Source organism: Macaca thibetana, chromosome 8 (assembly GCF_024542745.1).
Source record: "Macaca thibetana thibetana isolate TM-01 chromosome 8, ASM2454274v1, whole genome shotgun sequence".
NCBI classification, from domain to species: domain Eukaryota; kingdom Metazoa; phylum Chordata; class Mammalia; order Primates; family Cercopithecidae; genus Macaca; species Macaca thibetana.
Genome location: NC_065585.1, coordinates 20,633,125 through 20,659,620, shown reverse-complemented (window position 1 = coordinate 20,659,620; position 26,496 = coordinate 20,633,125). Strand labels below are relative to the sequence as shown.

The 26,496-nt window shown below is 43.1% G+C and overlaps 3 protein-coding genes across 34 annotated transcripts in view; 2 read left to right on the top strand and 1 right to left on the bottom strand.

Annotated features, from left to right (window-relative positions):
* NDUFB9 (NADH:ubiquinone oxidoreductase subunit B9) overlaps positions 1-26,496 on the top strand; it is a 576,062-nt gene that overhangs the window by 477,191 nt on the left and 72,375 nt on the right. Inside the window, exon 1 of one of the 31 annotated variants that reach the window (XM_050801766.1) lies at positions 12,597-12,600. The exons of 28 other annotated variants lie outside the window; for them this stretch is intronic. The gene's annotated coding sequence lies outside the window, so the exon portion shown is untranslated. Of the gene's footprint in view, positions 1-12,596; positions 12,601-20,183; positions 20,188-25,812; positions 25,817-26,496 lie in introns of those variants that run through there. 2 more of the 31 variants (XM_050801761.1, XM_050801749.1) reach the window with 2 other exon arrangements.
* On the top strand, positions 5,229-7,277 carry TRMT12 (tRNA methyltransferase 12 homolog). Its single transcript, XM_050801703.1, has one exon. It carries the CDS (start codon positions 5,330-5,332, stop codon positions 6,665-6,667), a length of 1,338 nt encoding a protein of 445 aa, XP_050657660.1. The 5' UTR covers positions 5,229-5,329; the 3' UTR covers positions 6,668-7,277.
* Positions 16,299-26,348, bottom strand: LOC126961401 (uncharacterized). 2 transcript variants are annotated; one of them, XR_007728290.1, is made up of 3 exons: positions 26,079-26,175; positions 21,835-21,940; positions 16,299-21,483 (listed from the first exon to the last, which is right to left on the bottom strand). XR_007728290.1 is itself a non-coding variant. In XM_050801777.1 (2 exons), the coding sequence occupies exons 1-2, from the start codon at positions 26,346-26,348 to the stop codon at positions 24,417-24,419; spliced, it is 450 nt and encodes a 149-aa protein (XP_050657734.1). In that variant the 3' UTR covers positions 23,887-24,416. The 2 variants fall into 2 exon arrangements, 1 of the variants encoding a protein (XP_050657734.1); XM_050801777.1 differs by lacking the exons at positions 16,299-21,483; positions 21,835-21,940 and adding an exon at positions 23,887-24,596 and having other exon boundaries at positions 26,079-26,348.

Sequence of the window (26,496 nt, the reverse complement as noted above, 5' to 3'; positions counted from 1 at the left end):
GGCCGAGGTGGGTGGATCACAAGGTCAGGAGTTCAAGGCCAGCCTGGCCAACATGGTGAAACCCCGTCTCTACTAAAAATACAAAAATTAGCTGGGCGTGGTGGCAGACGCCTGTAATCCCAGCTACTCGGGAGGCTTAGGCAGAGAATTGCTTGAACCTGGGAAGCAGAGGTTGCAGTGAGCTGAGATCGCACCACTGCACTCCAGCCTGGGTGACAGAGTGAGACCCTGTCTCAAAAAAAAAAAAAAGTATTTTCCTATAAACAGATGAGCCATATTAATTGAAATGAGAAATCTCTTCCCAAATGAGTAGAGCCATGCCAATACTTAACTATTTTCCATTGATCAGCCCTTGGGACATATCATCCATCATTTGCATCAGCCATCTGAAAGTGTTTGGAGTTAACCCATGGGTTTTAGCCCATTTTTATTCTTTTCTAGTATTAACCATGCTCTAGCTTTATCGTCACCAACGCAGTGGGCAGCAACATGCCTACCAGATTAACTGGTTCCCTCAATGCAGCTGCCTCAGCTGTAGCATCTACAAAATAAAAGAAAAATGCCCTTTTATTATTTTAGAGTTTTCTTTTCTTTTTTTTTCTTTTTTCTTTTCTTTTTTTTTTTTTTTTTTTTTTTTTTTTTTTTTTTGAGATGGAGCATTGCTCAAGTTGCCCAGGCTGGAGTGCAATGGCAGTATCTCGGGCTCACTGCAACCTCCACCGCCCTGGTTCAAGCAATTATCCTGCCTTAGCCTCCCAGGTAGCTGGGATTGCAGAATGCACCACCACACTGGACTAATTTTTGTACTTTTAGTAGAGACGAGGTTTCACCCTGTTGGCAAGCCTGGTCTCCAACTCCTGACCTCATGATCCGCCTGCCTCGGTCCCCCAAAGTGCTGGGATTACAGGCGTGAGCCACCGCACGTGGCCTATTTTGGAGTTTTCCTTTTGATGTCCCCTGCAGTGAATCACAGCAACTTCTTTAGGCAGCGAGGAAGCATCTAGTAGATTTAAAATTCCGAAATAATGTTCTATAGGGGAGCCCTTAGCAGTTAAAGAGTCCCCATTATTTCCAAATAGCAGCATGAGCGTGAACACCAGGAAGCCATACTTGGAGTTTATGTACGTGTTAATTCTTTTTTTAAATTATTATTATTTTTTGAGACGGAGTCTCGCTCTGTCTCTAGGCTGGAGTGCAGTGGCACAATCTTGACTCGCGCAACTTCTGCCTCCTGGGTTCAAGTGATTCTCCTCCCTCAGCCTCCCGAGTAGTTGGGACTACAAGTGTACACCACCATGCCCAGCTAATTTTTGTATTTTTAGTAGAGATGGGGTTTCACCATGTTGGCCAGGCTGTTCTGGAACTCCTGACCTCAAGTGATCTGCCTGCCTCAGCCTCCCAAAGTGCTGGGATTACAAGTGTGAGCCACTACACCGGCCCCAGTAGCCCATCTTTTAAATCTGGCCAGCTGGAGTAAATTTGTTCCATAGCTTGTGTACATGAATGATCTAGGGTGCCTGTGGATCCAAGTAGATAGGTCACCAGGATTAAGTTCTTCTGTTATACTTTAAGAGTTATATCAAGAGTATTTAGCGATAAAGCCTGATACTTTAATAACTACCCCCTACTCATCTATTGGTGCCATTTAGCTTCCAGGGCCTCTTGTTATTTGGTGTGGGGTCAAAACCTCCAGATGTTGTCCCAAAGTTAATTTATCGTCTTCATCTACGAGAAGAGCAGTTGTTGCAACTTCCCTGAAACATCTGAGTCATCCTGAAGCCACATGGCCAATTGGTTAGAAAAATATGCCATGGGTCAAGGGATGTATCCCTGTTTCTGGACAAGAACACTCAGGGCTGTTCTTTGTTTCTCAGCCACATAAAGGAAGAAAGTAAAGGCTGTCCCTAAACCCACGGGGAAGAATTGTCCAAGTTGACACAGAAACCAAATGATAATTAGGTAATCAAAAGTAAAGACCACAATAGGGGACTCAGAAAAAGAAATGTTTCACTAGGGAAGGGAAACGACAAAGGTCTACAAAGGAATGTCCAAGTTCAGGTCAGTAGTGGCAAGCAGGATAAGATTCACATGGTCTTGCCATTTGTAACCAAAAAGCAAAAGTCATTCCATTAGCAAGGAGATGAAAAAGAACTGCTGAAAAGCAATCTCCGGTTTTCCATCCTGGAGCAGTTCACCTACAGGGGACTGGTATAATTACTGCCAGGCTTAATATTTCACATTAGACCTTTTCATTTAAAACTTGTAAATGCGAAATTCCAGGTAATCTTTGCAGAAAAGGAGAGACAATAAACAATTCATTTAAGTGGTCTAGATCTAGAGAAAGTAAATATTGCAGAGTCATTTGTCCCCAGTGTCTTCTAGCAACATGCCAGAACAGACAGGCAAATGGCCCATAACCCAAAGGCAAACAAGGAAAAGGAAAGTTAAAAACCTCAGGACCGGTTCAACGAGACCTCTCTCATAAAGCAGCAGTAGAGCGGAGAAAGCAATCAGGAAACTGGCAAGTGGCAGCCTTTGGAAAGCTCTTACAGAGAGCACAAGGAGGACAGATCCACAGTTGAATAATGGTTAACATCCCATTGTGCTGAACCCATTTTCAGCTCTGAGGGGCCTTTAACCCTCCCAAGTAGGCCTCAAACCCAATCTTAGATAAGTCCTTGTCCTTCATCGGTATAAAAATATATTCCCCTACTTACCCAAAGTCAGTCAGTTGGTGCTGCGCAGTCTATTTCTTTTGGGTTGAAAGTCTCATCTCAATAAAGTCCTTGGAAGCTGCCACAGGAAATGTTACTTAAAAGGAATTTTGTTCCAGACCCAAAAAGCAGGTTCTTGGATCTCAGGCAGGAAAGAATTTAGGGCCAGTCACAGAGCACAGTGAAAGAAGCAAGTTTATTAAAGACTACTCTATTACAGAGTAGGGTGTTCTCAGAAAGCAAGAGGAGGACCCCACACCAAAAATTATGTAGCTAGCTAAGAATAATGGTCTCATGTGCTTTAGTACAACAGCTTGTGATCCGCTTGTGACAGAGTATTAGTGGTGTTATTCTCTGTGTAACTATTGATTTCAGCAAAAAGTTATGAATATATTATTATCTTTGAAGAGAAACCTATTCTTAAACTAAGAATGCTTTCTGTTCTCAAGATATCAGGACATCAGGACATTTCCTTAAGTTCTGGGTCTTGTTTAGTGAGTAAGAATCATTAGCTTGTTCCCTCAACCAAAAGGTCTTGTTACGGGTAGAGGGTGTCCAGGTTCATGGCATCTTGAACAAAGAATTGGACAAAATGTACAAACCAACGAAAGAATGAAGCAACGAAACCAGATTTATTGAAAATGAAAGTACACTCCACAGGATGGGAGCAGCCCCTATCTAGGGGCTCAATAGCCAGGTTACAGAATCTTCTGGGGTCCAAATACCCACTAGACGTTTCCCATTGGTGACCTGGTGTTCACCCCATGCAAGTGAAGTAGTGGCCTGCAATCAGAGGCTGAAGTGAAGTTACAAAGTTGCACTTCTATGCAAACGTCTGATCGCAGGTCATTATTTCATTTGCATGGAGTGCACACCAAGTGGTCAATGGGAAACCTCTAGTGGGTATTTGGATTGACTGGTGGCTTTCTGCAACCAATCAGAGGTACTTTCAATTTTCCATTTGCCCTGCAGAAAAGCAGGTTTGCAAAGGGAGTAACCTCTGGTCCTTTTTGTTACTTAGGCATAGAAAGTTGAGGTTTTCCTTTTGATTTAGTTCTAGGAAGTCAGTGTGAATCAGCCTTAGGTTTCCTGCCTCCACACCCTATTCTCCTGCCTCAGTCTTATGATGGAGAATACTTAACTTTCTGGGAATGTAACCCAGCAGGTTTTGCTTTATTTAGATTTTATTCAAGATGGAGTCACTCTGGTTTGGACTCCTCTGACAGTGGGAGTGAAGTAGAAGTGATAGGGTTTCTTTACAGTTCTTATATCCAACTATTTGATTTAGTCTATAGGGAATTCCCCTTTGTCTTCTTTAGGCATATTGAAGCATTTCAACAGGTATTTAGTACCTGTGAGCTAGCCAACTTGTTACTTTGTATCTTTTTAAGTACCTACTCTTTACTAGTTATTGTCTGAGGCACTATAACATCTCTATTCACTATAGCAATCTTCTGAAGATTAGATTCCATTTTATAAGTGAAGATTACAATTTTGAGGGGTGATATGATTTATTGGAACTCAGATCCTTCTGACTTTCAAATAGCTGTTTCTTGGACCAAAGGACAGTGAAATGGTGATGACTATATCTGCATGAAAAGGGAACAAAGAAGCTGTCTGACTCTTCACTTTCAGCAAATAAGGTGGCTGCTGATGCTAACCTGAGCGCAGCATTAGGCTATGGGAAAGCTTTCTCCAAATTCAAATAATCATTTTGTTACAGGAAAGGGGTCCCAATCCACTACAACAGGGGGTCCCTGGATCTCATGCAAGAAAGAATTCAGGACAAGTCTGCGTGCAAAGTGAAAGCAAGTTTATTAAGAAAGTGAAGGAATAAAAGCATGGCTACTCTATAGACAGAGCAGTCATGAGGGCTGCTTGTTGCCCATTTTTATGGTTATTTCTAGATGATATGTTAAACGAGGGGTGCATTATTCATACCTCCCCTTTTTAGACCATATAGGGTAACTTCCTGACGTTTCCATGGCATTTGTAAACTGTCATGGCGCTGGTGGGAGTGCAGCAGTGAGCACGACTAGAGGTCACTCTCGTGCCTGTTTTGGTTTTGGTGGGTTTTGGCCGCTCCTTCACTGCAACCTGTTTTATCAGCAAGGTCTTTATGACCCGTATTTTGTGCCGACTTCCTATCTCATTCGGTGACTTAGAATGCCTGAACCATTTGGGAATGCCGCCCAGTAGGTTTCAGCCTCATTTTACCTAGCTCCTATTTAAGATGGAGTTGCTCTGGCTCACGCGCCTCTGACAATTTCATGTTCATTTTTCTCTTTGAATTCATGAGCAGCACTGAAGAGAGTGCATGAGGTTTCTGGAAAATGCCAATTTGAAGTCTTTTAGTCCATAAGATTCCCTGTTATAAATTTCCTCCCCGGCTGAAAAAAAGTAATGGTTGACCATAAGAAAGATGGCGGCCGCAGCTTCTCCCCGGCAACCCGACGCCATTCTCCAGCAATCGCATCCATACATTTAGTGCCTGCCTGTTTGCACGTCATTTCCGGCACTGGCATGGCGGGGTGAGCGGCCGGCTGCCTTATTAAGACTCAGAATTTAATCAGCCTGGTGAGCCCACTCTGAGGAGATGGAGTATCGCTGAGGTGATGGGAGAGAATGTGGTCGTTAGCAACATGGAGAGAGAAAGTGGGAAGCCCGTGGCTGTTGTCGCAGTTGTGACTGAGCCTCGGTTTACCCAGCGATACAGAGAATATCTCGAGAGGCAGAAACTCTTTGATACACAGCACCGTGTGGAAAAGATGCCGGATGGCTGGGTGGCGCTACCAGTGCTGGGAGAGACGCTTCCAGAGCAGCACCTGCAGGAGCTGAGAAATCGTGTTGCCCCAGGCAGTGCCTGTATGCTGACGCGGCTCCCGGATCCTGTTCCTTCAAAGAGGGCCCAGGGTTGTTCACCTGCCCAAAAATTGTGTCTTGAGGTGAGTCGCTGGGTGGAGGGCCGGGGAGTCAAGTGGTCAGCCGAGTTGGAGGCTGATTTGCCCCGATCATGGCAACGGCATGGTAATCTCTTGTTGCTGAGTGAAGACTGTTTCCAAGCCAATCAGTGGAAAAATCTGGGACCGGAACTCTGGGAGACCGTTGCCTCCGCACTTGGCGTCCAGCGTTTGGCAAAACGCGGGCGGGTATCACCGGATGGCACTCGAACTCCTGCAGTGACACTGCTGCTGGGTGACCATGGCTGGGTAGAGCATGTGGATAATGGTATCCTTTATAAGTTTGACGTGACCCAGTGTATGTTCTCCTTCGGAAACATCACTGAGAAGCTTCGAGTGGCATCCTTGTCCTGTGCTGAAGAAGTGCTGGTGGATCTCTATGCAGGGATTGGTTATTTTACGTTGCCTTTCCTAGTTCATGCTGGTGCTGCCTTCGTCCATGCTTGTGAGTGGAATCCCCATGCTGTAGTTGCTCTGAGAAATAACCTTGAGATCAATGGAGTAGCAGATCGGTGCCAAATACACTTTGGAGATAACAGAAAACTGAAGCTCTCAAATATTGCAGATAGGGTGATTCTGGGGCTGATTCCCAGCTCTGAAGAAGGCTGGCCCATTGCCTGCCAAGTGTTACGGCAAGATGCTGGAGGCATTTTGCATATCCACCAAAATGTGGAATCTTTCCCAGGGAAGAATCTTCAGCCTCTTGAAGTCAGCAAAACAGAGAAAGAACATTGGCTGTATCCTCAGCAAATTACCACCAACCAATGGAAAAATGGAGCTACCAGGGATACTAGGGGAAAAATGTTGTCACCAGCCACCAAGCCAGAGTGGCAAAGGTGGGCAGAATCTGCAGAAACTCGAATCGCCACTCTTCTTCAGCAGGTGCATGGGAAACCGTGGAAGACACAAATTCTGCACATCCAACCAGTGAAATCCTACGCTCCCCATGTGGATCACATAGTCCTGGATCTGGAATGCTGCCCCTGTCCTTAAGTTGGCTAGAGGAGGTGGACCCTGGGACACATGGGATCCATGTACGAGTGGTCCTTACTGTATCTGTTCAGTCGAGGTTGTCATCCCTTTTGTCCCCTGGTGATCAGTGTTTTTCATATTTTGTAGCCCTGAAAGCAGGCTCTAGATCAATTCAAATTATTTCATTTGTCTTCCATTGATAACATAGAAAATGAAATACCTATTTGGGAGAAGCAGCATGGCCCACTGAAATGAGGCTCAGTTGTGCAATTATGAATTCCAAATTCTGACCTCAGTTCTGGAATTGAAGTTTCAGTATGTTTTGGCCTCGGGTTTTGTTATTTGCAAAAGGAGAGTTTCTTTGAATTGTCTCACATCGCTATTTATTAAGCAGCTATACACAGGACATTGATTATTTTAAGAGTGAAAGACACAGTACTTTTTCCAAATTGCTCTGGCTACCATATAGAAAATTGACTGGAGGAGGGCCAAGATGGAAACAGGGAGAGCAGTGAGGCGGCTTCTGTGGTTGTCTAGGTCTGAGGTGATGGTAACTTGGACTAGGGTGGTGGTAATGGGACGTAGATGGATATGACAAATAAAATTGACAGACCAAGCAATGGAATCAGAATAAGTCCTTAACATGATGGTGCTTTGTTATTATGACTAAATTAGAGAGAGAAGGGAACAAAAAATATTTTAGTGTATTTACATTCCCTTACTGTGGCATTCCTAAATGATTGTGGGGGGATGTCTTATAAATTTGATTTGTGGTAGAAATATGGTTAAGAATCACCAGTCTATTTTTCTTTTTTTTAAAAGCTCATCTGCTGAGGACGAATCACTATTCTAAATCATAGGGAATCTAGATTTCTAGCCTCAAGCTTGTGCAATAGCTGCCAATTAATAGCTATTAAAGTTCCTATTAAAATCTTAGATTTGTATAGGCCTCATACTCCCTCTTCATCTTTCTACCGTGGCTGAGAACACGAGGGACAACCTAAGAAGCTATAAGGAATGTGAAATATTCTGCAGAGCATTTCCAGCCTCACCTTATTTTATGGCTGTCTGCCATAAAAGATGGTTTGCCATTGGAGTGACTAATTGTTCGTTGTTTTTTGTTTGTTTGTTTGCTTTTTTGTTTTTTTGAGACAGAGTCTTGCTCTGTCACCCAGGCTGGAGTGCAGTGGCACTATCTCAGCTCACTGCAACCTCTGCCTCCCAGGCTCAAGCGATTCTCAAGCCTCAGCCTCCCAAGTAGCTGGGATTACAGGTGTGCACCACCATGCCCAGGTAATTTTTGTATTTTTAGTAGAGATGGAGTTTCACCAGTTGGCCAGGCTGTTCTGGAACTCCTGACCTCAAGTGATCTGCCCACCTTGACCTCCCAAAGTGCTGGGATTACAGGTGTGAGCCACCACGCATGGCCCTGGGTGACTAATTGTTGATTACCACTCAGAGCTTTGTTTTGGTGTATTTTAAAGCTATCTAGGCTGATTTGCTAGGTGAAGGAAATATAGAAAAATGTGGCCTTATATGATCGTACCTGACATTTGGCTGACTGGATTTGGGCATGGCTACTCATCTTTCTCTTGCAACAGTAGCAGTAAGGACAGGTTGGTGCTGTTTGTGTTATCCAACAAATATTAAGTGCCTATTATATACAGAAGCCACAGGAAACATAACGATCCATTAGATAGAGTTCCTGTCTCTGAGGAACCCACAACCTAGCAGCCAAAATAACAAAGGTACTCAAAGAAAGACTTGGAGTAGAGTAAGATAGGTGCCATGGAAGTGGTAGCATGTTGTAGGAATGCAAAGATGGGAAAGAAGAGTTCTCAGAACTGAATAGGGAAGTCTTCAGAGGTAGTGTTTGAATTGGCTCATGAAAACTGGGTAAGATTTTGATGGGCCGGTTGCAGGTAGAAACAGGCACTAGTAGAAGAGAATAACAGATGCAAAAGTTTGAATCCTCAGAAAATGGTATGTTGTCATTAGATAAGTTTGGAATAGAGGAAGCAGTGAGAGATGTGTTGAAGATGGGGGCTGTTGTAAGGATTAAAAAGCACTGTGTCTTATACACAGTAATCCCCTAGGGAGATGTTAGCCAGCATGTGATCCCACCACAAAAGCAAACAGCCTGCTTATTTCCATTCCCATCTCACAGAGTGGCCTTCCTGTGTTACCTTAATCATCTTCTCTTGTTTCTTGTTTTGTTTTGTTTTTTTCGAAACAGAGTCTCGCTCTGTCACCCAGGCTGGAGTGCAGTGGCGCAATCTCTGCCCACTGAAACCTCTGCCTCCTGGGTTCAAGTGATTCTCCTGCCTGAACCTCCCAAGTAGCTGGGACTACAGGCATGTGCCAACACACCTGGCTAATTTTTTTGTATTTTTAGTAGAGATGGGTTTCACCGAATTAGCGAGGATTGTCTCGATCTCCTGACCTCGTGATGTGCCCGGCTCGGCCTCCCAAAGTGCTGAGATTACAGGCATGAGCCACCATGCCCAGCCAATCATCTCCTCTTTTACATAATGGGTTTTTCCTCACTTGTGTGCCCATGGCTTGCTGTCCTCAAATTAATGCTAAAGATAGCAACCTGGAGGTTAAGCCAATATGGGAAGGGAACAAGGAGAAACAATGGGGAAGATGAGCCAGAGAGTCATTCTGGGGACTGAGGATTTGCCTTTTTGCCATAAGCGCTGGATAGATAGCTGATGTCAGGTGTGGCCAGTTGAATTCATTCGACCAACAGTTGTTGGACTCCTGCATGCTTGTGCTCTCCGTCTCTCATATATATATAATATATATAAAATGTAAACATATATGGGCCCTGTGTGTGCAGTGATGAAAGACTGACATGGCTCTGCCTTCATATTATTTATTTATTTTTATTTTTTGGAGATGGAGTCTCACTCTGTCGCCCAGGGTGGCGTGCAGTGGAGCGATCTCAGCTCACTCCAACATCCACCTCCCAGATTCAAGCAATTCTCCTGCCTCAGCCTCCTGAGTAGCTGGGATTAAGGCATCTGCCACCATGCCTGGCTAATTTTTGTATTTTTGGTAGAGACAGGGTTTCACCATGTTGGCCAGGCTGGTCTCGAACTCCTGACCTCAGGTCATCCACCTACCTTGGCCTCCCAAATGCCTTCATAGAATTTAGATTCCACTCATTCAACTCCTGACTCCTCTACTTTCTGTGTGACCTCAGGCAAGTCATGAATCTCTCAAGATTTAGTTTCCTCATCTGTACATTAGGGTAAACAATTGTACATATCCTATAGGGTAGTTCTTAGGCGTAAATGAATATATGTTAAGCTGTCATCATCGTGACTCACTGAGTGGTGAATACTTTTGTGAAATAAAAAGTATCTGAGACAGGTCTCAATCAGTTTAGAGGCTTATTTTGCCAAGGTCGAGGACACACGGGAAAAAGACACGAGTCATAGTAGGATCTGTGGCCCGCACTTTTTCCAAAGAGGATTTTGAAGGCTTCAGTATTTAAAGGGGAAAGTGAGGGTAGGAGGGCTAGGGGTAGAGGAAAAAAACGAAAAGGAGTGTAGGTAGTGAGTTAGGTGGTCATATTCTTATGAGGCTTTGATTAGTACTCACTGAATCCACGTTACATGTGAAGTGGGGTAGAGGAACAGTCAATTATGTATTTGTCTGGACTCAGCACATCTGCATATGTCTGGGGTGGGCAGAGGGATGGTTTCTAGTCTTGTCTTTGTGCTGTATCTGTGAAGATAAGCTGTTTACATTGTCAAGGTAAGGGAGACCAACTGAGGAGATATGTAACCTTCTATCTTGCAGCTGTGTTTAGGCAAAAGGAAAGGCAGTTTTTTTGCATGATTGAGTTTCCAAGCTTCACTTTTCCCTTTGGCATAGTAAGTTTGGGGTCTCCCTTTTTTGTTGTTGTGGTTGAGATGGAGTTTCACTCTTGTTGCCCAGGCTGGAGTGCAATGACGTGATCTCGGCTCACCACAACCTCTGCCTCCCAGGTTCAAGTGATTCTCCTGCCTCAGCCTCCCGAGTAGCTGGGATTATAGGCACGTGCCAACATGCCCGGCTAATTTTTGTATTTTTAGTAGAGACAGGGTTTCTCCATGGTCAGGCTGGTCTCGAACTCCCGACCTCAGGTGATCCCCCTCCCAAAGTGCTAGGATTACAGGTGTGAGCCACTGCACCCAGCCTGGGGTCTGACATTTTATTTTCCTTTCACACTTCATTCTATCAGTTTTTGTATATGATGAACCACCATTTCCCAATTTGGCTGTGAGGGGTTGCTGTATGTCTGGCCTACTTGAGGCAGAATGTCATTATTTTGAAAAGTCATTCACTGGTTAATTAGGAGATACTGTGTACTCTCTCCATTAAGAGAGAGTGCTTGGAGCCAGTGACATAGAGATGAATAAAACTGAGTCCTGCCCACAATGGGATCACTCTCTGGTGACACGGATACAGAGAAAACAATGTCAATGCTGTTTACTAAGTGCTTAGATAGAAATATGGGTTTTTATGGGCACACATAGGAGAGGCAGCCACCCTCATTTGAGGATGTGGGTTGAGGATTGGACAGGGTGACTGGGAAGGTGGGAGCAGGGATGCCTAAGGGAGTGTTAAAAGAATGAGCAGGAAAAGTTAATGTGTGAATGGAAGAACAGAAGCCTCCCTTAAGCTTTTTCTCTACTTAAGCATGTTCATTTACATTTCAATTTTCTTTGAGGACTTGCTGGGTTGCCCTAGTTGGGAAGAAGCATCTTATGGAACCAAGGAAAAAAGACTGAAGGGTTCAGGAGGCTCATGGCGTCCTTGTCATTTCAGTCCAGCAATTTGTATAAGCTCTAAAGGCTTCCCATGCAAGCTGCAATATTAGTTGCCAGTCAATGCAGCCACTTGATAGCGATATTGTGATTTTTTAAAAATTAGTAATTTTTTAAAACTCCCTCAAACTTGAGCTGCTTTATTAACTTTGTAATTTTAAAAAATTATATGAGTTAACTAATATATGAGTACAATATGTGCCTTTGAAATACACAAATAGGCCTGGTGTGGTGGCTCATGCCTGTGATGCCAGCACCTTGGGAGGCTGTGGCGGATGGATCACCTGAGGTCAGGAGTTTGAGACCAGCCTGTCCAACATGGCAAAACCCTGTCTCTACTAGAAATGCAAAAATTAGTCAGGTGTGGTGGTGAGCTCCTGTAATCCCAGCTACTTGGGAGGCTGAGGCAGGAGAATCTCTTGAACCCAGGAAGTGGAGGTTGCAGTGAGCCGAGATTGCGCCACTGTACTCCAGCCTGGGCGATAGAGCAAGACTCTGTCTCAAAAACAAAAAACAAACAAAACCATACACGAACAGAAATTAAAAATGGTAGAATTTAAATTTCATTTTCTCCTACCCTGGGCACACATGTGACAAAATCCAGTGTATATCGTTCTGAACAGTCTCAGGGTACAGCCATTTTATATTGCACAAGCTGTAAAAGTAGTAATTTTCAAACTAAACTATTACTTAAAATGATCACAAGTATTTAAAATGTTTAAAATAAAGATCCAACCCTGTTCACTTGGGAAAGTTTGGCAGTTCCTTAAAATGTTGAACATAGGGTTATCATATGACGCAGCAGTGAATTAACCAAATAAATAAGACATGTGATAGAGGTATATACACCCAACAGAATGCAAACATGTCCACACAAAGGCTTGTACATGAGTATTTGTAGCAGCATTCATAACCAAAATGTGGAAACCCAAAGTCCATCAACTGATGAATGGTTAAACAAAATGTCATATCTATACAGTAGAATCTGTAAAAAGGAATGCAGTAAAAAGGAATGATACATGGTTTCTGGATGAACCTTGAAAACATTATGCTGAGTGAAAGAATTCAGTTGCAAAAGGTCATTTATTGGCCAGAATAGGCAAATCGAGGAAACAGTTCCCAGGTGCTGGGGGGAGTGGAGACTGGAGAATGACTGCTAATAGGTACTGGGCTTCTTTTGTGGGAAGATGAAAATGTTCTGAAAATAGATGGTGGTGATCACTGCACAACTCTGTAATATATGAACCAGCTATTTAATTGTATATTTTTAAAGGGTGAACTTCCCTACTTGCTTCAGCAACATATATACTAAAAGGGTGCGTTTTGTAGTATGTGAATGATACCTCAACAAAGCTGTTGGGGAAAAAAAAAAAAAAAAAAAGGAAAGAAGTTGGAAACATTTCCTACAGGAAGGAACACCAGAGCTGCATTTTATTATTTTTAGGGTCTTGCTTTGTTGTCCAGGCTGGAGTGCAGTGGCGCAATGAAGGTTCACTGCAGCCTGGGCACGGTGGCTCCCACCTGTAATCCCAGCTCACGCCTGTAAACTTTGGGAGGCTGAGGAGGGCGGATCACCTGAGGTCAGGAGTTTGAGACTAGCCTGGCCAACATGGTAAAACCCTGTCTCTACTAAAAATACAAAAATTGGCCAAGTGCAGTGGCTCACGCCTGTAATCCCAGCACTTTGGGAGGCTGAGGTGGGCGGATCACAAGGTCAGGAGTTTGAGACCAGCCTGGCCAAGATGGTGAAATCCCATCTCTACTAAAAATACAAAAATCAGCCAGGGGTGGTGGTGGGCGCCTATAGTCCCAACTACTCGGGAGGCTGTGGCAAGAGAATCGCTTGAACCCAGGAGGCAGAGGTTGCAGTGAGCTGATATGCCACTGTGCTCCAGCCTGGGTGACAGCGAGACTCCTTCTCAAAAAAAAAAAAAAAAAAAAAAAAAACCCACAAAAATTAGCCAGACATGGTGGCAAACACCTATAATCCCAGCTACTCAGGAGGCTGAGGCAGGAAAATCGCTTGAACCCAGGAGGCAGAGGTTGCAGTGAGTGGAGATCGCACCACTGCACTGTAGCCTGGCTGACAGAGTAAGACTCTGTCCCCCCACAAAAAAAAAAAAAAAAAAAAAAAAAAAAGACTCACTTGCAGCTTTGACCTTCTGGGCTCAAATGATCCTCCTGCCCCAACCTTCTGAGTAGCAACCTCCCCCACCCGCCCCCACCCCCCCGAGTTCAAGCAATTCTCCTGCCTCACCCTCCCAAGTAGCTGGGATTACAGGCATGCACCACCATGCCCAGCTAATTTTTATGTTTTTAGTGGAGACGGGGTTTCACCATGTTGGCCAGGCTGGTCTTGGACTCCTGACCTCAAGTGATCCGATCCACCCACCTCAGCCTCCCAAAGTGCTGGGAATACAAGTGTGAGCCACTGTGCCCAGTCATAATTTTTAAATTTTTTTATAGATATAGGGTCTCACTATGTTGCCCAGGCTGGTCTTGAACTCTAGGGCTCAAGTGATCCTCTAACCTCAGCCTCCCAAAGTGCTGGGATCACAGGCATGAGCCATGGTGCCTGTCCTAGAGCTCAATTTTGAATAGGATCAACCAGGTAAAGGCAGAGGAAGTGAGGGCCCCTTAACCTCTTCTCCAAGATAAGCTATTTGTCTCATTGAAACTTTCTCTTCAATCTTACAGTTACCATTGTGTGTTTCCTGTAGGCCCTTCTCCAGATTCTCCAAGTTGATCCCAAGAACCTTTTCACTGAGCCCAGAATTGACTCACAGTATCCATCCCAATTCCCCTTTCTCTTAAAAAGGAGAAGCTGGAAAACTCAAGTACTAAATTTCCCAGCCTCTCTTGCACAGATAGTGGCCATGTGAACCAGTTCTGGCAAGGAGCTGCAGGCAGAGGTCCCCCGGGAGGGCTTTGGGTCTCTGACCCTGGAGATGTAGCAGCCATCTCTCCAAGCATGCTAAGACTGGCAGAGCAGCATTGTAGGACTCTGATTTCTTAAGGGGATCTCTGATCAGCTACACAGCCCTGAAATAGGTCTATCTCTGAACTTGTCATGTGAAAAAAAGTAAGTAAAATAACTTGCAACCCCACCCCCAAGTCTATTTAAGTCACTGTGGGAATTTTGTTTTTTAACTTACAAACAAATATTTCTACCTGATATTCTGAGTACTAGATTAACCAAATAAATGAGACATATATAATAGAGGTGAGTAAATACAAACTGAGCAGGAATGCTCACAGAGCTCATACGACCCAAAACAGGGCATCTTGAATCAATTCTTTTTTTCAGATGTTTCAACTGTTAATGCTTCCATCCAGTGAAAATGCTGTGGAAATAAAAACTTCATTCATTCTTGAAATTAATTTATCCATGACTTCAAGGACTGACTGCCTTTGGTCTTTTTTTTTTTTTTTTAATCGAAGTAATAGATACTCAATAATGGGATTCGTTCCCTGAACAGAATCTAACTCAGGCTGTAGCCATAAAAGCACAGAAGCTTAGCTACTAGACCACAGGCTGGAGTGTTTTGTTTTGTCTCTTTTCCCTTCTCTCTCTTCTTGCCCTTTCATACATGTTTTTGGGGCCCCATAATGTACCAGACACTGTGGCAACCACTGGGAGTAAAATAGCCAACAAAACGAGACTCAATCCCAGACTCCATGGACCTTATACTCTAATGAGAGGGATAGACATTTATCTAATAATCACACACAACATACAACATTTCATATAACAACTTGCATTCTAGTAAATGCTGGGAGGAGAGATTCTCAGGGTACAATTGGAACCTATGACGGGTTGGCCTGGTCAGGAAGGTCAGGGAAGCCTTCCCTGAGAATTTGATGACTTAGCTGCGAGCTGAATGGTAAGTAGGAATTAATGAGTGGCTAAAATGGGGAACAGTTTTCCAGGCTCTGACAGTGTGTGCAAGTGCCATGTGGAGGAGTTTGAGGGGCCAAAATGAAGGGTAGGGTGGATGGAGAGGAAAGAGTAAGGGGTGAAGGAATGTTAATTAGGCTGCAGAGTTAAGTGATGGTCAGATCAGGCAGGGTGCAATGTAGGCTATATTAAGAACACCATCCCAACAGCAATGGGATGTCATTGAAGGGTCTAAGCAAAAATGTGACATGGTTAAATATATGATGTCTTGCAAATTCAGTTCATCAAAATCCTAGTATTCTAAAACATTTTAAAATATACTCAACACATACATTAATCCCCAATATTCCTTAATCTGCCCACCCTCATTTCCAACAACTGTGGTGACATGGGATTGTACAAGGAATTGGCTTCATATACATAATTCATAGTCAATACATTTTGTGTTTACCTTCATGGGAAAAATGCTGGCTCACAGAATGCTGGCTGACTCAGTTGGGATGTATTCTTCCATTTGCTGGAAAAGTTTGTGTAAAATTGTTATTACTTCCTTAATGTTTGTTAGAAATCCTCAATGAAGCTATCTGGGCCTGGATTTTTTTCTTTATGGGAAGATTTGTAACTATAAATTCAATTTCTTTAAAAGAGTTTTTTAGGGTATCTATTTCTTGGCTGAGCTTTCGTAGTTTGCATCTTCAAGGAATTTTTCTGTTTTATCTAATTTGCCAAATACACTGATACAAAGTGTTCAAAATGTTCCCTTTTAACAACTGTAGAATCTGTAGTATTATCACCTCTTGTTACCTATACTGATAATTCATCTTCTCTATCTCTTTCCTGATCAGTCGGCCTAGAAATTTATCAAACTTACTTACCTTCTGAAAGAATCAGCTTTTGGTTTCATTGATTTTCTCTATTGTATTTCTACTGTGTGTTTTATTTTTTTTTTTGAGACGGAGTCTTGTTCTGTCGCCCAGGCTGGAGTACAGTGGCATGATCTCTGCTCACTGCAACCTCCCCTTCCTGGGTTTAAGCTATTCTCCTGCCTCAGCCTCCCAAGTAGCTGGAATTACAGGTACGTGCCACCAAGCCCAGCTAATTTTTTATATTTTTAGTACAGACGGGGTTTCATCATCTTGGCTAGGCTGGTCTTGAACTCCTGACCTCATGATCCACTCTCCTTGGCCTCCCAAAGTGCTGGGATTACAGGCATAGCCACTGCACCCGGCCTACCTTTTCTTTTGATTTCTGCTCTCATATTTCTTTTTTTTCTACTTACTTTGGACTAGACCACCACCATTTTTTGCTCCCCACTCTTCTCCTTCAAGGACTGCAATTATACACCATGCATTTGGCTGCCTGAAGTTGTCCCACCCTTTAGTGATGCTCTTTTTATTTTGGTAGGAGGTGTGTGTCTTATTTTGTTCTTTTTACTCTCTGTTTCAGGGAGGTTCTACTGCTATGTCTTCAAGTTCACTAATCTTTCTTTCTGCAATATCTTATCTGCCATTAATCTCATGTAACATATTTTTCAATCTCAGACATTGGAGTTTTCATCTCTAGAAGTTTGATATGGGTCTTTTTATACCTTCTCTGTAATATCTTCAGTCTTTCCTCTGGTTTCTTGAATATATGGAATATAATTATAATAATTGTTTTAATGTCCTTGTCTAATAATCTTCATCATCTGTAATTTCTGAGTCAGTTTTGACAGAATGTTTTATTTTATTTTTTGTTTGTTTTGAGACGGAGTCTTGCTCTGTTGCCTAGGCTGGAGTGCAGTGGCACGATCTCACTGCAACCTCCGCCTCTTGGGTTCAAGCGATTCTCCTGCCTTAGCCTGCTGAATAGCTGGGACTACAGGTGAGTGCCACCACACCCTGCTAATTTTTGTATTTTTAGTAGAGACAGGGTTTCACCATGTTGGCTAGGCTGGTCTCGAACTCCTGACCTCAGGTCATCCACCTACCTTGGCCTCCAAAAGTGCTGGGATTACAGGTGTGAGCCACCGCACTCAGCCTAGAATGTTTTATTTTTCTTATTATGGGTTGTATTTTTCTGTTGCATGCCTGGTAATTTTTGATTGGATGCCAGCCATTGTGAATTTACTTTGTAGATTATTTTCATATCCCTAAAACAGTTTGAACTTTCTTCTGGAGTATGATTAAGTTATTTGGACACGGTTTGAATGTTTTTGGGTCTTGCTTTTAAGCTTTGTTAGGTTATTCTAGAGCATTTAGTCAAGGGATATTTTTTCCCACTACTGAAGCAAGACCCTTCTTAGTACTCTAACTGGCACCTTGTGAATTATGACCTTTTCCACTTTTGCTGACGGGATCAGGAATCATTCACCATCCTGTGTGAGCTTTGAGTATTGTTTCCTCTAATCCTTTCTGATGGTTCTTTGCCAAGCCTTTGGTTATTTCCTCTCATGCATGTACTGATCATTTAGCTTAATACTTTAGAGGAATGGTCAGCAGGTCTCTGGAGTTCTCTCTGTGTCGCTCTGTCCTCTCTAGTATTCTACCCTGTGAACTCTAGTTGCCTTGGGTTCTCAGGACTCCCACCTATATCTCCTCACCTCATGGAGTCTTCTGGGTTCCCTTTCCCCATGCCAAAGCCTTTCTTCAGGCAGCAAGTTGGAGCAATTATATTGTGCATCTTGTTTGCATTCCATCTCTCATGGCTCACTGTCCTTCACAGCCTATGTCCAATGCCTTCAGGGCCATTGTTTCATATATTTTGCCCATTTAAAAAAGTATTTGGACATTTATAATTACTTTCTACTTAAATTTACTAGCTGTCACAATCATTATTGAAGAAATTCACTCTTGCAATAATATACATATGTACTTCAGTTGACACAGAATTTCAACATGTAAAGCATATAAGAATTTCTTGCCATAATCATGTTTAGAATGCTTACCTATATTATAAGGGGAATATTAAAATGTTAGTAAATACAATGACTTTTTTCAGATTAGACATGATAAACAGCCTGCAAGGTTACTTGACCATTGGTCACACAGAATTTCAGACAGATCAGAACCAGTGTCAAAATAGGTATTTGTCCTTTTGGCTTTTTAAAGGTCAAGGCTGAATCAAAGGTAAATGAAAATATTGCATGAATATGAAGCTAAAATTGAATTTTATTAACACACACAACAATAGCATTAGGTAAACAGAGATAGGTGGATAGACAGACTGTCTCAGTTTCTTTTTAATAATTGAGTTTTTTTTTTAAAATCAAAGCTTTACACATAATTTAAAAACTCAAAGGTAACAAAACCTGATATGAAAAACTCCCACACCACCATGATGAAGCAGCTATTCTGCAGGTGTTTTGCCCTCATTCTGTGTGTCCACTTTCAATTCCAAATGGGCTTATATGACCAAAGAGATGCAGGACCTAACCAACATGTACCAACAGGAACCATGAGCACAGGTATGGAACTGGGTCCTGAGGGTGCTGGGTAAGAATTAAGTTTGTGTTTATATAGGACAGCAGTACCCATTTATAGTATTGCCCTAGGGTTATGTTAACTATTCCACACTGCATCATAATCCAAAGAGATCTAGACCATCTGAACATCCCACATAATGTCACAATGACCTACCACATTGATGACATCATGCTAGCTGGGTGAGGTAAATAATAAGCAGCTAGCATACTGTACACTGGAGGATGGGAAATAATCCTTAAGACCCAGCAAGCTGTTACATCAGTGAAATTTTTAGGGCCCAGTAGGCTGCTTGAATGCCAAGATATATCCTTCACAGTAAAGGACAAATTACTGCTTCTCACCCACTCATTTCACCAAAATTATTCTGCCACCAAGGAAGCATACCAAGTTGTGTAGGCCTCTGTGGGAATTCAGAAGTTGGCAATACTGTTCTGACTTGTAAACTGGGTGAGATAGAAGTCTGCCAGTTTTCAGTGGGATCCATAGCACGTAAAAGTTCTCTAGCAGGTATGGTGTATTTAGCCCTGTTGCATGGACCAATTCAGGATATTCTATGGGACGAGTAAATGAGATAAGAAACCATGAAAGTTGATGGCAAGCTCCAATGGGAGAATCACAAGGTCAACTCCTGGCATTCTGTGGCAAGGCTGGGCCATCTGCAGTGCAAACCCCCCAAAACAACTTATCCATACTAATGTGCCTTGGTAAGAACTGATTATGGACATCAAGTGACGATGTAGCCAGAGATGCCCATCATGAGCTGGGCACAGGCAGGTGGTCAGGCTCCCATGTCATATCTGATTCTTTACCGATGTCCCTTCCTCAGCTCACAATTATGGCCATTTGGGAGGCTCTCATGTCTAGCTTATGGAGGACAAAAAAGCCTGAGCTGAATTCACTGCGTTTTCTTGGAATACAGGTTCAAAACTAAAATGGACTGCTACTGCCCTACAGGCCCACACAGGACAGGCCTTAAAAGACAGCAGTGAGGAGAACCCTTCCAAACGACATAATGTGGGGCAGTATTCCTGGTCATCAACTTTGTGTGGAAAGAAACTGTCTTGAAGTAAAACATATTTTCATGACAAATGGCAAATAAGTTGGCCAGTTGATCAGGGGTCTGGAATAAGACTGGCATATCAAGGACAAGAAGTCTGGAGAAGCAGTGGAGAAATATATGACATATGGCACATAAGGAGGGGTTTGGTATTGTATAACAGAATCTTTACCTGCCAGAGACAATCCAACATGTAAGCAGCATTAAATAACCAAGTAGACAGATTTAGCCAGTTAACTTCAGCAGCTACAGCCATCAGCTCCACCGTCTCCTCCCTCTGCCCCCAGGAATGGCATAGGGGGCTCATGACAAAGTAGTCATCTTGCAGGAATGCAAGTGAGCAAGAGGCCAATAGACAGCCTCCACTTATCCAATAGCTACTCCCCAGGCCGGGTGCGGTGGCTCACGCCTGTAATTCCAGCACTTTGGGAGGCCAAGGTGGGTGGATCACCTGAGGTCTGGAGTTCAAGACCAGCCTGCCCAACATGGAGAAACCTGTCCCTACTAAAAATACAAAATTAGCTGGCCGTGGTGGCACATGCCTGTAATCCCAGCTACTCGCGAGGCTGAGGCAGGAGAATCCCTTGAACCCAGGAGGCAGAGGTTGCGGTGAGCCAAGATGGCGCCACTGCACTCCAGCCTGGGCAATGAGTGAAACTCCGTCTCAAAAAACAACAAAAAAACCAGCCACTCCCCAATGTTAAACACCAAGTTCCCGATACAGCCCCAACCCTCAAGGATACCCAACAGCTACTTGGGCAGCAAGCTGACTTATGTTGGATTCCTTCCATCCTAGAATGGGCAGTGATTCTCCTTGACTAGAAACTGCCCATCTGCATTTATGAGTTTTGACTTCCTTGCCTATAAGTTGTTGGCCAGCTCTACTATTCAAAGGTTTACAGGTATTTGATCCATCAACATGTATCCTGTGTAATATTGCCTTTGATTTAGGGACCCACTTTACAGCAAAGGAGGTGTGTCAGCAGGTACATAACCATGGGATCCACTGGTCCTATCACATACTATACAACCTAAAAAGTGCTGGCCTGATGGAAAACCCTTTTGAAAGTGAAAATGAAGCAAAAGCTTGAAGATAATAGCCTGTGAAATGGAATGACCCTGTCCACCAGGGTACAGCATATACTCTAAATCAATACTCATTGTATGGTGCTGTGCCTCATATATATATAGCATGCATGTTTGGGGATGGAAGGATATAAATAGAATTCCCACTGTGTAGTAGGCTGAATAATGGCCCCCAAATGTGTTCAGATCCTAATACCTGGATTCTACAAATATTTTACCTTCATGATAAAAGAAACTTTGTGGATATGACTAAGTTAATGACCTCAAGATACAGAGATTATCCTTGACTATCCAATGGGCCCAATATAATCATAAAGATTCTTACAAGGGAGAGGCAGGTTTGCTTAGTAGATGCAATGACTTAAGCAGGAGGATGGGGTGATATGAGTAATGGGCCATAGCCAAGAAATGTACGTAGCCTCTAGAAATTGAAAAAGGCAAGGAAACAGACTTTTTCTTGAAGCCTTCAGGAAAAGCAGTCCTGTTGATACCTTGATTTTAGGCTTCCAGAACTGTAAGAAAATAAATTTGTGTTGTTTGAAACCACTAAGTTTGTCATAGCACAATAGGAAATTAATATAACCACATACTCTTACTCCCAGTGACCCATGTGAGAAGTTTGTACTTCTCATCCCCACAACTTTGAGTCTAGAAGTCCTGATTCCCAAGAGAGGAATCTTTTCATCAAGAGACACAATAATAGATCCTTTAAACTTTAACTTGCTGAGGTTTCCCAGTTCAGGGTCCTTGTGCCAGGAGACCAGCAGGCAAGGAAAAGTCACCATGTTAGTTGGGGTAATTGAATCCAATTATCAGGAGGAAGTAGCGTTATTGCTACACGATAACGGAAGGAAGGAATGTACCTGTATTTTACATTCAAGGTATAGTGGTCTCTTGATACGTCCCAATATCAAGTAAAATGGACAACTTCCAAAACAGCAGGGTAAACATCTCCAAATATCGGCTCCTCTATAAAAGCAATGAGAACACGGGCAAAAATGGTCAGTCAACTTTTTCAGAACTCTACAAAGTAACTAAAAGCTTGAAATAATCTGAGGTGCCTTTATTCGAGAAAACCAGCTAAATCTTGGTAAACAGGGAAGCATTTTAACTTGCCTTATTCCCAGCCCCCACTTCTAATACAATGATAAATAGTAATGATGACAGTGAGCAACCTTACCTTACTCTTAACTTTAGGGAGAATGCTTCCAGCGTGTCTCACTATTAAGTGATACGCTGTCCTTTGTTAAGCAGTATCCAGAGTCCTATTATATTGTTGGCTTATCCGTTTCCCACTGCACTCTAGTGTCACTTTTCTAATGAATCAAGTGACCCTATATGTGTGGAGTTTTTCTAGACTTTCTGTTCTGTTCAGCCTCCCACCATGCCAGGCTAATTTTTTGTATTTTTAGTAGAGATGGGGTTTCACCATGTTGGCCAGGCTTGTTTCAAACTCCTGACCTTAGGTGATCTGCCCACCTCGGCCTCCCAAAGTGCTGGGATTACAGGCGTGAGCCACCGCGCCTGGCCTGGGACGGGTAGCTTCATAGAGAGAGGAGGAAAGGCCTGAGTGGGCATGCTCAGCCCCTTCACCATATGATTCCCTGCAGTCCCCATCAGCAACAAGGCTCTCCCCAGATGTGGTCCCTCCACCTTGAAGTTCTCAGTCTCCTCCCTAACTGCAAGAAATGAATTCCTTTTCTTTATAAATTACCCAGTTTCAGGTATTCTGTTATAAACCACAGAATACAGACTAGGACACTACCCTTCCTACCAGTATCCCTATCTTCCACTTGAAGAAAATACATATTAGTAGAAAATACATATTAGTGAAGGGGTTAAATCCAAGTGCACGTTTCCTACTGCTTCCTCCCACTAAGGAAGCTAGGGTGCAGATACATGATCCAGTAAGCTTGACCAATTGGATGATGATATAGTTTGGATCTCCCCTGCACATCTCATGTTGAGATGTAATTCCCAGTTAGAGGTAGGGCCTGGTGGTGTCTGGGTCATGGGGACTGATCCCTCATGGCTTGGTGCTGTCCTCACCGTAGTGAGTTCTCATGAGATCTGATTGTTTAAAAGTGTGTGACACCTACCCCCACCCCCTTGCTCCTGTTTTTGCCATGTGAAATGCCTGATCCTACTTCACCTTCTGCCATGAGCAAAAGCTTCCTGAGGCCTCCCCAGAAGCAGATGCAGGCACTAGGCTTCCTGTACAGCCTGTAGAACCGTGAGCCAATTAAACTTCTTTTCTTATAAATTACTCAGCCTCTGGTACTTAGAGCAATGCAAGAATGGCCTAATATAGATGGTCTCTCCTGTGACTTGAAATCTTGAGGAATAATGAAAATAACCCCTTAATAAATTCCTTTCTTGCTTAAGATAACCCAGAAGAATCAGTTTCTATTGTAGGAAAAAAAGACTTCATTAATGCAAATGTCAAGAGAAAATTCAAACTAATTTTTACACATCCTTCCTCTAAACGTTTTGAAAGCTACTAAAAGGCTTTCTGAGCTGTTAAATCTGAAGGATTTATAACAGATTGTTATTTTCGAACACAGGTATTCTATGTATGCAGTTTGTATGTTTGTGTGAATACACACACACACACTCATGAACCACACTGTTTATGCAGACTCAATGTAAATGTACACCTGAGTTGTGCAACATTCAAATCAATGCAGAAATCAAGCAAAGATTAGATTCAGTTAATTGTAGTTATTTCTTGGAAACACTACCTATTTTTTGAGACAGGGTCTCACTTTGTTGCCCAGGCTGGAGTACAGTGGTGTGATCTTGGCTCACTGCAACCTCTGCTACCCAGGCTCAAGTGATCCTCCCACCTCAGCCTCCTGAGCAGCTGGGACCACAGGCGTGTGCCACCACGTCCAGCTACTTTTTTTTCCCCCTCAAGACAGAGTCTCACTCTGTCACCCAGGCTGGAGTGCAGTGGCACCATCTTGGCTCACTGCAACCTCCGCCTCTCAGGTTTAAGCAATTCTCCTGCCTCAGCCTCCCAAGTAGCTGGGATTACAGGTGCCCGCCACCACACCTGATTAATTTTTGTATATTTAATAGAGATGTGGTTTTGCCATGTGGGCCAGGCTGATCTTGAACTCTTGACTTTGTGATCCGCCCGCCTTAGCCTCCCAAAGTGCTGGGATTATAGGTGTTAGCCACTGTGCCCGGCCCACACCCAGCTATTTTTACAATGTTTTTGTAAAGATATAGTTTTGCCTTGTTGGCCAGGCTCGTCTTGAACTTCTAGGCTCAAGCGATCCACCCTCCTTGGCCTCCCAAAGTGCTGGGATTTCAGGCATGAGCCACCACACCCAGCTGGAAATATCTTTTATCTTAAAAATTCCTAAGCATCCTATCAATTACCTCATTACTATAAATTTAATTTTAATGTAATATTTTAACACAGTTGCCAGGATCTTATTCAAACCTTCATTTTATAGATGGAAAAAGAGAGCTTACGCAGGTGTGTCCAAGGGAGAGAATATAGTCTTGGGTTCTTAGTTTCCGTTTCTGGTTGGACCAGTAAATACTTCCTCATCCCTCTTTTCTGCTTATCACTAGAAACAGAAGCTAAAAACCATGGCTTCAAACTGTTAAAAGCCTAAAACAAAACAGAACAACAACAGTAACAAAATAAGGTGGGCTGGACAAGCTTGGCAGAGAGCCTGCTTGGAGAAGCTGTATGAAAAAGATAAGAAAGACTCTGCCACCACTCCTGAAGGTTCTCGGCCCAAGATGGAATTTAGTCTCAGAAACTCTTATACTAATAAAATTTGTACATCAAATTAAGATCAGCAACAGTTAAAACATTAATAAAGACTGAAGCATTTGTTCACTTAAAACAATTTTATTTAATATTTAGTATATTTACTTTTAAAATAAAAATTAAAGGAAAGCCCATGAACTTATTTTCCATGAACATAATACAATAGTAGTCACCTATCTCCTCTACCCAACTTGTGTTTTAGGAGTCCTTTTGGATCTTTTCCCCCATAATGGCCTCTCTCTTTTTGCTTTACAGTGCAGTCTAACAGATATGTTGAGTAGCTAATTTATATCTCTGAAGATCTCCACAGAACTCTTAAATTCTAAGTCTTCATAGTCTTTGCACCTTGCCAAGTTTGCTTTCCTTTGGGAATTTCGTCATAACCACAAGGTTATTCCCCAGATATGCAGTTTGGGGAAATTAACCTGGCAGTAGTAAACAGACTGGATTAGAAAAGGTGGCAATCGTAATGAGGATATTGCAATAACCGGGGAAAGCTACAGAAGGATCTTGAGTTAGGATGATGACAGTTACAATAGAAAGGAGACCAGTACAAGAGACAGTGAAAACAGAATGGATACAATTTAGTCGAAGAATTGGCTGTGGGTGAAAAGAAGAAATCAAAGATGCCCGAAGTTGTGAGTTTCAGGTAGCTCTGGGTTTATAATCCTAGTTCTGACTCGCACTATCTTTAGATATACTCGTGCTGACTACTAACTGAACAAGGTAGTAACCCTGTCATCTTGTAACTTACCTAAGTCTCAGTTTCCTCCTCTGTAAAACAAACTACCAAAATAAAGCTGACGAAAAGATTGGAGTAACATATAAAACCCTTAGGACAGTGCCTAGTATCCATTAAGCAGCAGATAAATGGCGGTCATTGTTAGGGAGTAGGGTAAACGATAAGAACAGAAAGTTAAAAAAATGAGTAGCAGCACGGACTTTTGCGTGGGGATTCGATCTTTCTACTACACGTTACACATACCTCTAAGCAGAGAAAGGGGTTGGAGGGGAGTTTGATAACGTGACTAATAATCCTCCTCCCCTTGGGGGGGAATCTTGATAAAGTATAGCCACCCACATGGAGGACTAATATAAACTGGATTGCAGAATGCACTTGGGCTGGGCGCTCAAGTGGGCCAGGCTTCTTGATTCCTATTTTATCCCCCTTAAACTAGGATAGCAAGGTCTAACTTACACTTTCATTTGCTGCTGAAGTTTCGGAACAGAAAGATAGGCAGATCATATTAATTACGTGGATAGGCAGGAAAGCATGAGCCCTGAGGAGGAAGGAAAGGACTGTCCAGGTGTACTTACCTCAAAGATGAGAAATATCAGACAGGAAACCCTAGGTTCTTGCCCTTCAGTCGCTATCTCCTTGCCATTAGTAAAATGCGGCCGATGAATGTCCTCACTTCTGGACATCCCTATCTGGGCAGGAGGTGGGAAGGGTGATGTGCAAATGGATGGGAAGAACCTTTTTCTCGGCAGTGCCCACCACACGCAGCCCAGTGCCACGCACCGCAAGCGCTCCATAAACGCACACAGCTTCGCCCCTACCAGAATCCCGGGCGGCCTTCGCGGCATTTCTCCTGGCGTCGGCTTTCAGACTCCCGCGGGTGGGATAGGTCGAGAGGGCGGCATCTTTTGGCTTTTCTTCTCCCTAGACGCTCTGAACCATGTTTATGCAACGTTTAATGGGCTCTAATAAAACGGCTAATATTTTGCCCAGCGG